Source organism: Seriola dumerili, unplaced genomic scaffold (assembly GCF_002260705.1).
Source record: "Seriola dumerili isolate Sdu_G_001 unplaced genomic scaffold, Sdu_1.0 BDQW01000149.1, whole genome shotgun sequence".
Taxonomy (NCBI): domain Eukaryota; kingdom Metazoa; phylum Chordata; class Actinopteri; order Carangiformes; family Carangidae; genus Seriola; species Seriola dumerili.
This window is the reverse complement of record NW_019174404.1, coordinates 7,412,295-7,430,878: the sequence shown is the minus strand read 5'-3', so window position 1 is coordinate 7,430,878 and position 18,584 is coordinate 7,412,295. Positions and strand designations below refer to the sequence as shown.

Genomic DNA, 18,584 nt, shown 5'->3' with positions numbered 1-18,584 from the left:
GGACGTCAACCAGTCCTGGGCTGATGATGTAGCCTGCCTGTCCAGGAAATCATCACCATTACAACTTAATGGTATTTATTTTAGATACACGTGAAATGTAGAATGTCACCACATCATAAATAACCCAAACCGTGCATGCATAAGTTACTTTTGGAGCATAGCACACATCAGCCAGCATTTATTAGCTTTATCAATGATATAGCCTACTGATAAAACATAAAAGGTTATTTTATGACCTCCTTACAATGATAAAAGCCACCGACTGCTTCTGATAATAGTCATCAACACACAGTAGTGGAAAGTGCATTTTCTGCTATTTTCACTTTCATTATAACTTTATAAAACACAATGCACTGGTACAGATTAAACTCAAATTAGCTCCACTTGGACCAGCAATAACATTCAAATGCATTTTTTTGTTTTTACATTTTTCTGCATTAGTAATAATAATCCAATCATATAATGACCTTACATAGAATCTAATACAACTATTTATAATGCCTATAATATTCAGGTTTTCTTTTTTTTTTAGCACTGAGGTCACAGTGATGATGTTTTAGTGAACTGCATTATATTAAGAAGTGTTTCTAATACTATGCAGTAAGCATATACTTGAATTTATACACATCCAACAGTGTGTGCAAAATCATTATAAACTTTGTAAAGGTAGAATTTATGGCAGGCCTGTTTCAGTTTGAAATGCAACAGATAGCACCTGAGTCCCTTATAAAATGGCCATTGAGTGTAATAACTCTTACAGCAGAGGTACACTTTGCTGACAACTCTTTAGTAGTTTAAGATTTTAAAGATTTTATTCGTTTCATTTTTCTTGTAAAGGTAAAGGATTCTGAATACCACTGCAGACACAAGGGAAAGTACGCCTGTATTTTAGGTCATTTAAAAAAAAAAAGTGGGTGTAAAGTAGTTACTCCATCATCTACCGTTACTGTTTTCTTGACAACAGCGCCTCTTGGTGTTTGTGAGGGAGAATCGAACCGGCCCACACTGTACAACATCAGTTTGAAGATGGCGGAGGGTGAATTGAACGTGGACAGCCTCATCTCTCGGCTCCTGGAAGGTGAACAACTTTATCACAGTCTGTAGCATTGTACAGAGTTAGCGGTTTGGGTTCAATAAGCCCGGCGTCAGATTTATTCTTTAACTACCGCGGTTGCCTCAGAAAACGCAGGAAAGTGTTAGCTAGTGGGGCTAACGTCAGCCAATCGTAACGGTGTATCCCAGGCTAGCTCTGGTTAACATTACCGTTAGCTGGCCATGTTTATAAACACTGTCAGCGGTAAACGCCTACATTTCTCAGTTTTCGCAGTAATAGCTACGTTACCCTTGGCAACTTATTTTTATCGTGTCGTGGTCTTTACTTTAGCATGTAATTTAACTTTCTGCCTTGTGTTTTTTCGCTGTATTCTGGCTCATTTATTTGCCATATTATGTACGGTTGGTATGTATCGAGGAGGGGCTGGGACGTTTGTCCTGTTCGAAGTAACATTAATATCAAAGCTAGAATCATTGGTCATGGCGTTAACGTTCGCATCGATCACGCAGGTTAAGTTTTTTTTCCTAAGCCATCAACACCGATGTTCAGCAGTGCTCTTGTCCTTGACACGGTTAATTTTTGCTCCATATCCGCGGTACTGAGAGTTGTCGTTCAATTTCTGATAGTGACCTGGTTAATATCACATTATTGCGAAGAGGAATCTCTCAACAGATAAAGCAACTGTAGAAATAGACCTGTATTTAAGATTAAAGCTCAAATATAAACATAATCCTTTCATCACATATTGAATGTTTTTATCACTACATCCTGGACAAATTTGACTTGTAAGGTAGTATAATTTCTGTAAGGCAATTTTACCTTGTGTTGCCCACTCCTCACTGGGTTTGTAGGTGTGTTTTAGTGGGCAGGTTGCTGTGATTCAGTGTACTCATACACACAGGGCCCATGATGCACACACTTTCACTGTCAGTCTGTTAGTACAGGTGAGTAACAATGCACAAATGTAGGACATTGCAAAATTAGAAGAGGTAGAAGAAGCACCATGTGTTTCTCTGACCTGTTCTCAAAATTGTTCATATCTACAGGTTAAACTAATTGTCTTGCACTGCTGTGTTCACAGTCACATAATTGCTTTTGTACTTGGTAAATCAAAGGAATTTTTGTTGGGGCGTGTGGAGCAGGTTTTTGAATTTGGCAGAGATAGGGATGTGCAAAAATCCTTTTGTGTTGGCTGTCCACCTTCCATAGAGAAGGCGGGGAGTTTTCTGTTCCCCTGTGAGATCTCCTTTGAGTCAGACCAGACCACTAAGGCAAATTCAGCTGTCCTTGGCACACTTTCCAGCAGTATCTGCGACTCTGTTGGAGATGAAACACTATGCCAGCACTGAAATGTTAAGATTTGGTATTTATAATTATTGCTGGAAAATGCTGTCACTCTGCAACTGCCTTGTGTTTCTTGCAGTTTAATTTTTAAATGAGTTAACATAGCTCCTACATGGTCAAAATAATTGAAAATAAATAACATTTCTTAACTGCCTGCAATCAACTTCTTGCCCATTTTCCACTCTCAACTGTGAAACATAAGTCTGTAGTGTTACACAATCATGATCATCAGTCATCTGAAGCTTTGCGGTAATTGCTATTTGACAGCTAGTGACTGCGACTTGTGGCTTGCCATTTTTCTCATCTAGAAGGCTTGTTGGTCCTCCACACGCTGTGATTCCCTCGGCACTTAGCTCAGACTGTGGTGACTTGTTGATTGTGTTGCTCATATTTCTGATACAAGTTGGACTTGGCATAGGCGTCTCTCACAAGTGGTCAGCTTTGTTGTGATCTTGTTGGTGTACAGTGGTGATGGTGTCTCTCTCCTTTTATCACGCTAATAAAGCAAGTGACTGCACATGACTAATTGATTTAGATCTTATCATCCCACAGGCTTCTTACATAATTGTTCAGCTTTGTGGTTAGTGGTGTGAACTTAATAAAGAGTTAGAATCAAGTATGGGTTGTTGGTGTTGTATGATGAAATTTAACCTAATGAGCACATCATTTAGGAGTATTATAAATGCCAAATAGAAAACAAGTCTTGCATCCCAGATTCTATGTTGGTTGTCTCCCTACAAGAAATGACTACCAGTGAAATTCCACCACCAGAGCAGAAGTATTTACTAGTTGATTTGTATGAGAGGCTGTGATATTTATTAATAAAGTCTGGATCCAAAGGGAATAAATGCAAGAAAATAAAGTTGTGGTCTTGTGCCTGGTCTGAAAACTTTTATTCTAAAACGTTCAGTGAATCTAACAAGGAAAATGTGCCAGAGCTGAAATGATTACAATTATTAATTTACTAGTCTCACAACCAAAAATTAATCAGCAACGAGTTTGAGTCATTCTTTCAAGCTTAAATACCAAATAAATCCTAGATCCATTTTCTCAAGTGTGAGGATTTGCTGCCTGTCTTTGTCTCATGTGACATTACATCAATAAGCTTTTTGGTTTTGGACTGTTGAAGTTGTTATTTGAAGATGTTAACTTGGGCCTTATCAAACTGAAATAGGCATTTTTCATCAGTTTCTGACATTTTACAGACCAAATGAATAATCAGGAAAGTAATGGGGAGGTCACTGATAAAAATAATAATCATTAGATCTCAAATCCACTCTGCATTTTAGCCCAGATGAAAAACAGGCTTTAAAATTGTCAGTATGTTTCATTGTTGTCTTGTTTATTTTCTCAGTATTTTACTCTAGGTTTGTGTGACCCTCTAATAAGAGAATTATTTTATTAGCTTTACATGTTTTCCCACAAAGTCCTGTCTGTTTTTCATGGGCATAATATAATTATAGATGTAACAAAATCAGTTTTGGTGTGAAACACAGTCATTAGTATTTCCTTATGCTCAGTACATACGTACCATATCAAGAGACTAATAATTCTCCAGTGCGAAATTTCTAAACGAGAAAATCTGAAAAGACTCATTCTGCATCCAAACATCAAATAATAGCTTACTGTATGTTTTGCTGTCTGAGAAAATGCAGTCTTGAGGAAACCCAAGTGTCAGTGAGCGTGCTTATTCTTTGGAATTAAAACTTAAGAAACACTGTGTCGCTTTCTCCAGACACGTGTACAATCACACAATTAGACACACACACACAAACAGTGATTTGATTTATGATGGTGGCAAATCCTTGTCATTGCTTCATTTTAGCCTTTGCCCCTCAATGTTCTTAAGAACGTAATCTCTTTTAAAAGTGCCAGCCTGCAGAAGTGCGAACAGTGAATGGTTCAGTGTTAAAGCCGAGCAGGCTAAGCATCCAAGCTTAACTCACTCCGCTCTGATGAGGCCTGGCCGTTGACTGAAGAGCCCTACTTCTGCAATTTCATGCTTCACACTATGCGCAGCACATGGATGTGAAGGAGTGCAGCTACAGTAGATGGGTGATAAAGAAAATTGATGGCGTAAAGCAACAGTTAATTAAGGCTGGTGGAGCCCTAGAATAGTTTTTGGCTCACAGATTCACCGTCTGTGAGGATCCATATTCCTCTGGTTCACTCTCTTCTCTCAGATTTGGTTGGATTACGTGACTAATGAGACAGTGACAATGATGTAGTCTGAGTGTAGTGTGTAAGTAGCATGTGTGTGTACACGTGTGCGTTTATGTATGCACAAAAATGCATTCACTATGCGTTGGGAATTCATCACCAATACACCAGTTAATCCATTTCAAACTGCTCCCTGTTTGGCCATTCTATAATTTGTCATCCTTTAAGGCAGCGGTCCCCAAACTTTTTTCAGTGGGGGCCACATCAACTTTCCTTTCTGAGATGGGGGGCCGAGGTTAGTCTATAACAGGAAATGATATGGGCCAGGGTGACAACCAGTATTATTGTGGAGATTACAATGATAATTTGTTGTAGCTGCCCTTCGTTTGGCTTTGGCACCACCTGTTGATTTGCCAAAAAAAGTAATAAAAAGTCTTCACATGTGTTTATTTGAAGTACCACAGATACTCCATTTATTTTATAGAAAATAACAACACAAACGGGCCGCCATGGGTCATCTCTCATATGCTGAGGTGCCACACCATTAAGACTAGTGTGAATGTCACAACGGAAAAGTTTGTCCAAAGTCCACAAGTTTGGTGTCTACGGACTCGGCTCGTCACGCTGAGTAACATATGTCAGCCCCAGCCTTCTGAGTCGCTCCCTTCCGAAGGGCCGCCATGGGCGGTCTCTCATATGCTGCCGGGGGACACGGTTAAATTCTGTGTTTTAATAATTTCCCAAAAATTTTCTCGAAAGTCCACAAATTTGGTGTCTACGGACTCAGCTCGTCACGCTGAGTAACATATGTCAGCCCCAGGCTTCTAAGTCGCTCCCTTCGGAAGGGATGCCTCATTAAACGTCTCCGAGGCCCGCGGCGGACGGCTAGCTCTGCTTGTTGGGCGCAATGCCTGTGCCGGGGGGTGGGGCACCAAACTATGGGTAATTTCAGTAAGATGAGGTGAATGTGATTTGTAAACAGGTACAGTTTGAGTTTAACAAACGGTAAAGTGTTCTTGTCTTTACAGGTAGTGAAATAATATTAATACAGAATAAGTGGTCAAAGATCAGGTCAGAACATGTTGCCTATAAAAGAGCAATTACTATAATAACATTTTTTTATAATATCTAATTGACTATTGATATCAGTTGCTTACCATATACGGTGTGAGCTGTGGGCTGCTTCTGACTGAGTGAGGAGATCGATGTCAGGTTCCACTTCACAGTTACAGGCCAGTCTCAGGACGATGAGCAGGGTGATGGTTGATCTTGCTGAGACTTGATCTCGTCGAATTTTTATCAGCGCTCATTGTGTGAAAAACGTTTGCTCACAGATATATTGCTCCCAAAACTGTTGGGCATCTATTGTGCGTGCTTTTCTTATGTGGGGTAGGTCTCATTATGGGAGGGCAGCAATAGTACTTATCAGACTTTGTGGGCTGAATTACGGTCCCTTTTTTCAAGAGCAACATCACAGGTCTGCAACTCAGCCAGCTCAAATTGAAGAGAAGGCCAGAAGGTTGTCCTTCAATGTCCGGCAGCAAAAGGGTTCTGGAATGTGCGGATTTTCTTTCAACCGTGGACATTGAAGCTCACGGGAACCGCCACACCGAACTCCGCCCTCAGTGCTTTTCCAGTGCGTCCTTGCACTTCTCGGTTGGGAACGGACCGCCCGGTTTCTCAGCTGAGAGGCTTCGAGTAGCAGGGAGATGGGTGAAGTCTTGTTTTTGCACCTGTCCAATAAGCAGCGCTAGTTTAAGCTCAAATACTTTGATGTGGGAATACATGTCAGATTAGTTTTCCCTTGCCTTGGAGCTGCAAGTTAAGGCCGTTTAAAATTTCTGACACATCTGTTAATAAAGGCGAGGTCCCATTTCCATTCTGTGTCGATCAGCTCTGGGACAGTTTTTCCCTTTGTCAGGAGAAAGGCGTTGATTTCGGGTAGCAGGTCGTAAAAACGCTTCAAAACTCTGCCCCGGCTTAACCAGCGGACTTCAGTGTGGTAAAGCACGTCTCCGTGGGCTGATTCTAGCTCGGAGAGAAAGGCTTGGAACTGCCTGTGTTTAAGTCCGTTTGCTCTGATGAAGTTTATGCAGGACACAACCACCTTCATGACAGATTCCCACCTCAGAACTTTGCAGCTTGACGCTGGCTCGGTCACGATCAAAGTCACGTCAGAATATACCATTGTGTGAGGAGGTGAAGATGAGCCACTATTAACTATAAATAGCTCATAACTATGGTCAATTTTAATTAGAATGCCAACCTTTAAGTACGGATATGTTATGATGTTATGATAGGAAAATGCAATTTGATAAAAATTGGTTGATGTTTAGAGGGATTGTCTGGGATCGTTAAGTGGGCCACTCCAATTGCTTTGGCGGGCCGGATGTGGCCCACAGGCCGTAGTTTGGGGACCCCTGCTTTAAGGCAACAAAAAGACAAGGGGGAAAAGGGTTTTAAAAAAAAAAACTTGCTCTCTGACTAAGACGCATTTGTTTCACCCGGCTCATCTATCCTTTAGTGGGCGTCAAGCTTTAAGGCAATACCAAAATGGTTAGTTATTACATAATTCCTCAGTCAAGGATTTGTTCATCACTTTTGTTTCTATCGTCAATGGTTCATCTTCACGCAGTGACGTCAAACAAGACTCCAGTTAAAAAGGCTATGTAAATGCAATCCAGTTACCATTTACAATTTGTGTATAATTAAAGTGTCAGGGAACAATTGATCATATCAGTATTATAAGACCATTCCTCTGCCTGGTACTCATTAATTTGCATGTCAGCTTGTGTTTACCATTAGCACTAGTTTGTTGTTGTGTAGCTATGATGCCATGTGACTGATTGTGTGCTCTTTTGATGCCATCTTTAAGAGGCATTGCACCAACCAGGCTGTCTAAAACTGAAATAAAACACACAAAACATAAATAAAACAAATAAAGACACAGATTTTTTTTTTAAATAAATGAAGCTTTAGCTTTAGGCATATCCTCTGGCCTCCAGGTAATATGATGAGGAAGCAGTTTTTATATATATTCTCACTTTTCATATCTCTTACTATTTCAACTGCTGACTGTGGCCAACGTTTGCAATTCTCACTTCTCTTTTCATTGGTATAAGATAAATCTGCACCCAGAGCTGTGGCAGAACCCCAGAAAGCAGGCTTAAGCTAACAGTGCAACTACACAGCCAATAAACCCACACTACTGCTGAAGATGCAAGCTGCTCTCCTAGTCTAAGCAGTGGGTTTTTTAAGTATGGCTGAGACTTAGCAGCTATAAGCTACAGAACCATTACGCCCACAGCTCATCAGATTTTAAGATTGCTTTGTGGCTCTGCCACAACAGTTTTTTCCCCCTTGGGTGAAAAATTATTCTATCGTGACCTCATTCTGATGAACTTTGTGGTGTTGGGGTTTTACAGAGTTGCTGCATTAACGCTTACAATGATGATTAAAATGTATAGCACTGACTGTGTCTTGTCTTGTCTCTTCAGTGCGAGGATGTCGTCCGGGGAAGATAGTCCAGATGACCGAGGCAGAGGTGCGGGGCCTCTGCATCAAATCCAGGGAGATCTTCCTCAGTCAGCCCATCCTGCTGGAGCTTGAGGCACCCCTGAAGATCTGTGGTCAGTGTTGTGTATTTCTGCCTTTGTTTCAGGTCATTTTCTCACCACCTCAAGCCACAAGCTTATTTTTGCTTGTTTACTTGCTTGTTCATCTTTTTCTTCTTGTTTCCCTCTGTGCTGTGTAACGTACTCTACTGTGTCTTTAAAGCCCTTATAAACTGAGATGCTTACAAGCACAGGGAGGAAAATTAGAAGCATAATCTGAAAATAATGTCTTAGAAAATAAATAAATAAATGAAAAACAGTACTACAACACAAGCACTAGCTGCCAGCCAAATAACTGATTCCAGAAAATGTGTGCAGTTCCACTGTGCAGTTCCCCCACTGCTGGAATTGACATACTACACTTCAAGTGAGCAATTAATCATATGAAAGGTAATGGCAGGCTATAGTAGACATAAGAAATGGCCATGCCTAGTGCCTACAAACTGTGCACCAAACACAAAAGCCTCTTCGCTTTTTATAAGCATCTTTCAGCACTCTCTACATTTGCTTTTTTCTGTGGTACAGTAATTGATTTTACAAGTACTGTATACAGCTTGAACATATGCCTATAACCCTTGACAAATATCAAACGGCTACGCAATCTTAATTTTTGAAGAGCAACTCAAACAGAAAGCTCTGACTCTGAAGGGTCGGGTGCACCAGTGGCAAACTCCCACTCTGCAGAGCACAGGCTGGGTTGCTCAGCCCAGAGCAGCAATCTATTTCTTTGACGCAGAGTTTACTTATGTAACAAGACGGGATAACAGTGCCTCAGTCTGGGTCATATATTAAGTCACTGTTATTCTCTGACTGGCCTGTGTATGTTACAGAAGGATACATGTAGGGGAATAGAAGAGATTTTGTATCACTGTCTTACACACATAACATAGACAAACCCAAGTAGAGCAAAGAACCTCACATGCGCAAGTTAGTGCCCTCTCAGCAGTTGAATTAGCTACCACTGTCACTATCTCTAGCAGGCTCCTGCACATCTCAGCACACTCCCACATGCTTTATCTCTTCCCCCAGTGTAGTGCTGCAACTGCAACCAACTCTGAGCGGTCTAATATATGTGCCAGTCCTTGAAAGTACAGCGCACAAGCTCATATACTGTACATGCTCAGGTGCATAAATGTACTTCAGTTGTGCCGCTCCTCATGCCAGTTTCCTCCCACACACATTTACTTTGTTTGATTGTTGTTATGTAGCCCTCACATTGTATCAACCTCTGATGGCTGTATTTGTGTTTTAAGTGATAAACATGGTAATAGGAAGCAGTAATTAGATTTTGTTTCTTGTCAAATTGAATTTTGAGAGACTGATGTTATCCATGTGTTTGACACTACAGTGATCAGAATAACTGGTTTTAAAGGCCTGGAGTGCCTTTATCCATTTGGACCTAACCCTGGCACATTACTCTAAAATATGCATGAGTATGAGGTGGTGTTATTTGTCACTGTGTGACGTTTCTTTGTCTCTCTTTTACTTTCTTTGTTCTGTTGCTGCTTCTTTAACCCCAGGCTGATTACTCGCCTTTAACCCATGGCTGTGAGCACCATCACAGACTATAAAGACCTAACAGTGGATGCCTTTAATTATTTACTAAGGTCACATGGATCAGGTTCTGCGCTTACTCTCTTGCTCACATGTTGACCTTAATGCTGCTGGCACAATTTTGCCAGCATCTTTTGCTAGCGTTTGTTTTTCTTATTCATCTAAACAGAATAATATAAATTTGGATTTTCCAACACTGTTGTTGACAATGATGTTCCTTGTGCAATAATACTAATAATAACAATCAAACTGATGTGAGTTGATGTTTTAGATTGTAATTTGGCTACTAAAATAATCTGGACAGACGATCATGATTAACAGTGCCCTGTAATCACAATCCTCTGCAAAATGACCAAGCACTTACATGTTAACCATAATAGAACCTTACTGATTTAGAACAAGTGTAATCGATTCGTTGGTGTGTGGAATTAGCTGAAGAAAGACCACAAGCATGGCTGTTCTGTTTTTACTGTTTGTGTGTAGTTTTGCATTCTGTGGTAACATTTATCATTTAAGCTGTCAGCAGTGTTATTTCTGAGTTGAATTGAATGCCTTTTAATTATTCTCTTGACTACAAGTACTGACTGAAAAGTAGCACAAACAGTTCGCAGGCTAAAGAGAAAGAGATGAAAACATTGTAGAATGTACTACGATGTTTTCAAATGCAAAAGTTAAAGGATAGGCTACAAAGTTCCCTTATGTTGTTGCAGTCCTTTCACTGCACATCAGCATGAAAACACCGTCCAGGGAAACATAAATAGGGAATTTTGTTCTAAAACGACTGTTACTTTGGAAGATACCTGCTTGATCTGATGAAATCCCAACTCAGAATGCTCGAGCATAATTTAAGCTTCACACTAACTTCTGAATACAATTTTTACAAGGCCTTTGGATTTTGTCCCCCATCACTTCCACTGAAATCACTTTTTTAGAGGGGATTTGTTAATAGCCAGTATGAACAGGAGGAATAATCATGGTAAGAAAAACCTGTTTTAGTGTTGATATGGGGTTGGACACAGACTTAAAAACCTGTAAACCTCTTCTTAAATTAATAGGTCTCTTATTTTCTTGATCAAAATTACCTTCAGAGGCTGAAACTAGATTATTTCTATGCATTGACTGTAGTTGGTTTTACATTCAGCATCAGTCAGCATCACTGTTTGACCATTTGACTAGATTTTATTCTAAGAAAAGTTGAAAAGTTGATCACTTATCTTTACAAATGTTAGTAGACAATGAGAAAGTAGAGAGTAGTATACAGTGAGTCCAGAGAAAGAAAGCTTATCCACTGCCAGAAAGGTCACATGTGGCTCCAGATGCAGGAGACTTAACTGTAGCAACTTTGGTGTATTTGTCCTGAAATATTTCAATACTAAATTGGTAAATACCTATTGTTGAGTTGATGATACGAAAATAGATTTAACTACATCAGCTGTATTTTAGTAGGATATTGTCGGCAAACTGTATTAATTTCTTATTAAGTAAACTTTTTAAGTTTCAAATAACACTTGAAATAAAATACTGTATATATTATTTTTCATATCATAAATAGAATTTCTGCAGTTTTTTGTGTCATTTCATCTGGAGTAGCAAAGACAGACTATGTTACAGTTATGGACAGTCAGCAGTGTTTGTTGTTTTCACTTCGAAAAGTGCTCTGAGCAGTGTTATACAGTGCTCTTCTCACTGTCACGGTTGTATTTTTATGTGGGTGCCAGCTGATTGTCTGACTACACAAGGTCATGCAACAGCATGCTTGATTACAGCCACGCATTAGGACACTGGTACTTAAGTACCAGTGTATACTACTGGTACTATGCTAATATAACGGCCTTACATTGTAAGGGCATAGGCATTTTTTTGTTTTTTATCTAATCGTTAAGTATTTAATTTATCTATGAGCCTGTCCTTTCAGTACACAACAGCAATGCAATATGAATGTAAAAATATTTCCTATATTTTGCTATGAAAAAATCAATTTAAATACCACACATGGGTGGCATAAGATACACTATTGTGTACTTTTATTATTGTAGAGCTGTGTTATGACCTTTGCTGTTATATTATCTAGTCTTTCTGAGACGAATCTTGCTGATTTGAAACACTGACCTGAAGTTCAGTGCTCCTTTTGTTTTTTTAGCTTTCTACCTTTAGCTCTGCTTTTTAAACCCTAAATCTCTGTGCTGCTATTCTCGGACTGTTTTGACACTGCAGAGGCAGTGCTGAGTAAATAATTCACTGTCATCCTACAATTCCTTGTGTGAGAGAGGGCAGGCAGGGGGGCTACCCAATGGTGAGCAAGTCTTGGTGAGGCTCACAAATTCACGTACACAGCAATAACTTCACCAATAACTGCACCAGTTCATGCAACAACTCTTAGTGTGAAGTTGATGGTAGTTGGTCTAAAACTAAGCTCAGGTCTCTTTTCCGGAGGAAGACACTCAAATACTGGCTGTTAAATCATTCTGAGGGAGAAGGAGAAAAAAAGCAAAAACAACACTCTACTAGCTGAGAAATAATTTGGTATGCCATGAATAAAAGAGCATTATTTTATAATCCAGTTTATCCAGGTTTTACTACAGAGCCACAGCTCAGCTGAAGTTTTAGCCGTGCTGTTACAAGGTTCACTCACCACCAACTGTTGCTGCAGAGATTACAGTCTATGTTGCCATGTGTCTGGGTTTACCAAATTATCCAAATGTGGCTTTGTTCCTATGTTTGCTTTTCAGAGCAAATTGCAGCATAAATGAACAAGGTTAATTGTTTATTGCTTCATGTCCATTCTTGTTTTGCTGCAGGCACAAGCAAGAATTATTGTTCTCTGTGTGATGTCCTCGGTGTTTACTCAGTCCTCTGTATTTACCGCATTTTCTGACTGCCAAGACAAAAAAAATCTATGTTGATCAAAGTCGGTGTTTTCTTGTTTTTTATGTGGTATTTGTAGGTTTTGGCAGTTCACAGATGTGTTGCCAGCATTGGTTAGATTGTACAATGGAGACCTAAACTGTTATATACCCAAAGACATGACTAGTTTGCTATTGTGGCAGACTAACATTCAAATAGTGCCAGAATCGTTTGCTTCAAAACTGAAATCATAATAAAAACAAAGATAATTCATGTTTTAGTAAAATACTCATGACACATGGGATCCCCACCCACCATCAACTTTTCACTCTCCTATTAAAAAGTGAAATTTAAAATAAGTGACCTGGATTATGTTGTTGGAGCACTGCCTTAATACTTTAAAACTTGTTTTATTGAAGTATTGATATTGTATTATTAATGTGAAGGCCTGTGAAGTTTCTACCATTACCAGTACTTGCATCAAAACTCTAGATGGAAAGCGGGGGCTGCTTGTCCAGGAAGAGAAAAAAAAAAAGATTGATGGTGAAACAATCCAACTGGAAAAGATAAGCACTGAGTATAAGACAGAGCTTGACTTCAAACATTCAGAACTATTTGTTTAATCATTCATTTGCACAGAATAGTGTGCTTTTACATGCCATCCTTGAACCCAGGCAAAAAAAAAAAAAAAAAAAAAAGGCCTGGTTGGTGCCAGTTGTGGTTTGCGTTTTGGTGCCTAGATCACTGACGGGCACCATGAAATAGAAAAACCCTGCCAGCCACGCTCATGACTCCAGCATAAAGTTGCAATTTCTGTTGGTTATTTTAATCTCAAGGCCAGACAGCTGCATAGCTTAACAAGACCTATTTCATTTTAATTTATATTTGGTGCCATCTTGTAATGAAGCATTGCCATAAAAAGAGTGTGGCCCATGAATTAGCTTTCCGTTTTTGGTCACAATAAAGCCTGTTATTATTGTCCAAGCCATTCTGGCGAGGCTCTCTGCAGTCATCTGGGTCTGGAGCACTTAGCCCAAATTAGAGCAGCTCTTAAGTTGGTGCAAGAGGATATAAAAGGAAGCAGGTCTTGGCTAGGTGATGAAGTGAGGCTCCCCTGCAGAGATCCCATGCTTTGGTGAGAGCGCCTCCAGCTCATCACTGCCTGACTGATGTCAAAGAGAGGAGAGGGTGACCCTGAATCCTGGGAGAGCTGTTCAAATTAAACTTAGTTTCTGCGGATGTGTGGATGTGCTTCCTTTATTTTTTGTGATTAGCCTGGATTCGAAGCGTTCTTTCCCTTGCTCACTCATTTCCCATGGGCTACAGGGCATTGATCTGATGGCAACTGTAATGGCTCATTTTTGTGTGTGCATCCATTCACTTGCTGCTGCAGTCCCAGTAAAGCATAGTCACAGTCATACATCTCCACCAACCTACATGTCTGGGTGTGTTCTTAAAATTAAAAAAGCTTCAGAGAGATAAGAGTATATGTGTATGCATACTTGGGGGTGAATATGACAATTAGCTTTTATGTTAAATTCAATATTCTAGCACCTTTTCATGATCTCTGCTTCTTTTTCTTCTGTTCTTTTATCCTCTACAGTAAGCTGTCGAATTAACACCTTGTCTTCCCCCTGACTCTCCTCACATCCTCTCCTCAGGTGATATCCATGGGCAGTACACAGATCTGCTGAGGCTGTTTGAGTATGGTGGCTTCCCTCCAGAGGCAAACTACCTTTTCCTGGGCGACTACGTGGACAGAGGGAAGCAGTCCCTGGAAACCATCTGCCTTCTGCTGGCCTACAAGATCAAATACCCAGAGAACTTTTTCCTGCTCAGGGGCAACCATGAGTGTGCTTCTATCAACCGCATCTACGGCTTCTACGATGAGTGTGGGTAGAAGTAAACTCAACCTGCACACAAACATCCCTGACGTATGTATATAATCATGTTACAATAATATATCATTGCATGCTCCAACAGGTAAGCGCAGGTTCAACATTAAGTTGTGGAAGACCTTCACTGACTGCTTTAACTGCCTCCCCATTGCTGCTATTATTGATGAGAAGATCTTCTGCTGCCATGGAGGTGAGAGAGCCACTGTTGGCACTCATTTCTTGTTCTTCTCCCAAATCTTAACAGTGGCTTTTTGATGGCTTTGTTCAAAAAAATATATTTGTTGTAACTCCAATCAAAGGTAATATCTTTAATTTCTGTTTCAGGACTATCGCCTGATTTGCAGTCGATGGAGCAGATTCGCAGGATCATGAGGCCAACAGATGTGCCTGATACAGGTGTGTGTGTGCGTGTGTGCGTGCGTGCGTGCGTGTGTGTGTGTCTGCACGTACTTAGGTGCATGCTCATTCTTGAAACTGAACATGTTCACTTCCCCTGGGTTTCTGCTTGGAATTTAAGTTTACCTTTAAATGAAAACACCCAGCCCCTCTCTTCCTGAACTATTACATCAGTTGATCTTCTGTCTTACATCAGCAAAGTTAGCTGGATCTGTCTATGCTCTTCTTTCATCTCCTTTGTGACTTATGTGACCCTTTCTCTCCCATCTCTCCTCTCCTCTGTGTGTGTGTGTGTGTGTGTCTCTCAGGCCTGCTGTGTGACCTGTTGTGGTCAGACCCAGATAAGGATGTACAAGGCTGGGGAGAGAACGACCGCGGGGTCTCCTTCACCTTCGGGGCCGACGTGGTCAGCAAGTTCCTCAACCGCCATGACCTGGACCTCATCTGCAGAGCCCACCAGGTAATTACGATGGGAATTAAGGTAGAGAGGCTGGATGTGGAGTGTAGACACAAGAAGCACACAGCAAGCAAATTGATTTTGCACAGTGTTTTTTTTTCACAGGGGCTTGAAATCGGTAGGCCATGCACTTTAATGATAGCTCACCTCCGTTAGATTGTGTCTCTTCGGCACAAGTAATTACTGTGACTGATACAAAGACTGATCCCCGAGTCAACCACATATTAATAGACCTAGTGCGACAGTGTAGCCCACAATTTCCTGCTCCCATTTTGTCTATTTTTCCCCATGTATCATTTGTTCTAACTTTATTTAGCACACAGTTATTATCTTTTCTTCTTTTTTTTTTGCTTTTTTAAAAATGGAAATAATGAAAAGCTACTGTTTTCATTTGTAACACAAGGCAGCAAGTACATTTACCTGATAAATGACCAAACACAATCGATTATCAGAGTTGGAATTTATAACTTTTCTGTTAATTGATTAAACAACTAAACGACTAGCACTAAAGCACTAGCTGCAGCTATTTTGGCTCTGCGTTGGAAGTTTCATATTGATTCAAGTGTAGGTGGTTTTGAACACTCAACCTTGATAGCGTAGTTGGAGTCTGAAACTAGCCGAAGATCTGTTTCTTAGTATCGATTGCCGTAGGCGTTGGAATAACGCCATGTGTCTTCTAACAGGTTGTGGAGGATGGATACGAGTTCTTTGCCAAACGCCAACTGGTCACACTTTTCTCTGCTCCAAACTACTGCGGGGAGTTTGACAATGCAGGCGGCATGATGAGCGTCGATGAATCCCTCATGTGCTCCTTCCAGGTACTGTGAAAACATGTACATTCACGCTAATTGCCTTTTGATATTGCACACAAAATCTCAGAAGCACTAACACATGCAGTATGTCCTCTCTCTCTGTCTGTGTTTGTGTCCCGAAGATCCTAAAGCCCTCAGAGAAGAAGGCCAAGTACCAGTATGGTGGTGTAAATTCTGGTCGACCCGTCACCCCACCCCGCACCACCCAAGCCCCCAAGAAGAGGTGAACATACAGCCTTGGCTCTCCCGCTCCTTCTTACCCTGTCCGTCCTTGGTCTGCCATCATGGCAACCCCTGTAACTCCCCTGTATAGCAAAGATACAGGGCTTATCTAATTGCCCAAGTCTTTCTCCTCTTTCTTCCCCACTCACCCACCTTCTCCCCAACTCCACTGACAGCTCTTTTCTTAATGTGTATGTGTACATAAATTTGCTGTGACCAATCTGTTTTATTTTTTTTGCCTGTTTGTTGGTATTTTTGATATTATTAACAAATAATCTTTTTGGTGGTTTTACTTCCAATTCCATTTGAGGTTTTCTGAGGTTCTGTGTCATGTAAGGAAATGCCTTCTCTGTGTAGAGGGGCAAAGTGACTTGAGTTCGAGGAATTCTTTTTCAGTGTAAGAAAAACAAAATGGAGATTGAAAATTTGTTTTGCCTTGACCTCTCAAAAAGCAGAGAGAGTCCTTCCAGTGTATTTCAATGAGACTGAGATTTCCATGCAGTGCTAAATCTGTAGACACAAACAGCATCTCTTATATTCCAGCTTAACTGTTCAAACTCATTATAGCTTGTGCAGTGCACTTTGCGGTTGCTGTGCACAAGCACATTTTGTATATTTAACCAATGAAAGAGTGCACCTCCCTGTGAGTTGCAAAGAATGTGAAGAGACTGGCTTGTATGAACTATAGAGGCTAAATGAGATGCTGCTGGCAGTGGACACGCTATAACCGAACATAACGCCCTGTGGAGATCAATTCCTCCACTCTGTTATGTCTCCCTGTGCCTCAACCCCACACCCACACAAAAACACGCCGCTTCTCACACAGAGCTGATATTGATGTTTTCCTGGGTCTATTTATTATTTGTTCTCATCAAGATAATTTCCCCCCATATAATCCTGTTGATTTATAGTGAAAATGCCAGCCACCCTCCTTTCCCATCACCCAAAATGTTCAGGCACAGAATATAAAACACTGGTGGAGTTGGGAGTGGGTGGCAGGACCAGCCAGTTTTGTTGTGTGACAGTGATGCCACCTGGTGTGCAAATACAGTATTACAGTGCAAAGTAGCACAAATCTGATGTTGTATTGCTGCAATTTCAAACTGGACAGCTCAAGATGGGCTTTGCGTTACAATGCCAGTACAAAATGTTGGAGGTACTTCCGTTGTCTATTTGGCTGACCGGTGATTAGCCTTGTTAGCACTTCAGCTTCAGTCTACTGCGAATGAGATGCAGTTGACTTTTTGTGGAAAACAGTTGCCTCTTCTTTTTCTTTCTTTTTGCTCTTTGTGGTATTCTTCTTTCTGTTGTATTTCTATGTTCTCTCTTCACATTGTTTACTTTTTATTCACTTAATTTATTTCCTAATAATGATAATAAGAAAACAATGAGGTGTTACCAAAAGCTGTTTTGCAATTTGTACAAGTTTGTTTGAAAGTCTATAAATTCAATAAAATGGATGGAAACTAAAATTGTTATGTCGGTTTTTCTTTTTTCATGCATCAATGTTTGTCTCTATACTGTCAGGAAACTTGAAGTATTGCAAAGTCTTTTTCTCAACATACAACCAGTACTTTAAACACTGCAGGTTAAGTGCAAATTCTTATATAGTCATTACACCATACCCAATAAGACAGTTCACACAGCAGGGGCCTGTGGATGAATCATAACCCAGTTCAAAACCTTCAGAATATGATATGGAGGATATGGTATGGGTTCATTTTAGGCCTAATTAACCATGTCTGTGATGCGGTACCCTGTCTTTCCTAACCTGTTCATCTTGTACATCCGCTGCTTCAGCTTCATCCTATCATCACTGTCATCAGACCTCAGGTAGGAGAGGCCTTCAGTTCTCCTCTGTAGCTATGCATCTTCCACAGTAATGTGAGTGTGCCCAAGTGGATTATGACAACTATGAAATATAATCAGAAATAAAAAAAGATGGCAGTATAGTTTGCTCCACTACACCCAATCTAACCATTATGTTCATTTGTGGTACTACTTTCCGTAGTCTGCTTCACTCACCTTCACAAAGTTCCCGATGATGAGACGAACCATTAGATGAAAAATAAATAAGTTAATCTCTTGTCATCTTTTGATGTTACCATGTTGATTTAGTTGATCTAGTCATGACTTCTTCGGTGTGAGTATTTGATCCTTTGCTCTTTTATTGAACATATTTGAGTTTCGTTAGAAAGACAATACTAATACTAATATTTAAAGACATCT

At 40.3% G+C, this 18,584-nt stretch overlaps 1 protein-coding gene across 1 annotated transcript; it reads left to right on the top strand.

Annotated features, from left to right (window-relative positions):
• The first annotated feature begins 1,006 nt into the window (after window positions 1–1,006).
• LOC111225507 (serine/threonine-protein phosphatase PP1-beta catalytic subunit-like) lies at window positions 1,007–17,808 on the top strand. Its single transcript, XM_022750431.1, has 8 exons — window positions 1,007–1,078; window positions 8,056–8,187; window positions 14,232–14,462; window positions 14,554–14,658; window positions 14,793–14,864; window positions 15,173–15,324; window positions 16,005–16,139; window positions 16,256–17,808. Exons 1-8 carry the CDS (start codon window positions 1,027–1,029, stop codon window positions 16,358–16,360), a joined length of 984 nt encoding a protein of 327 aa, XP_022606152.1. The 5' UTR covers window positions 1,007–1,026; the 3' UTR covers window positions 16,361–17,808.
• The last annotated feature ends 776 nt before the right edge of the window (window positions 17,809–18,584 follow it).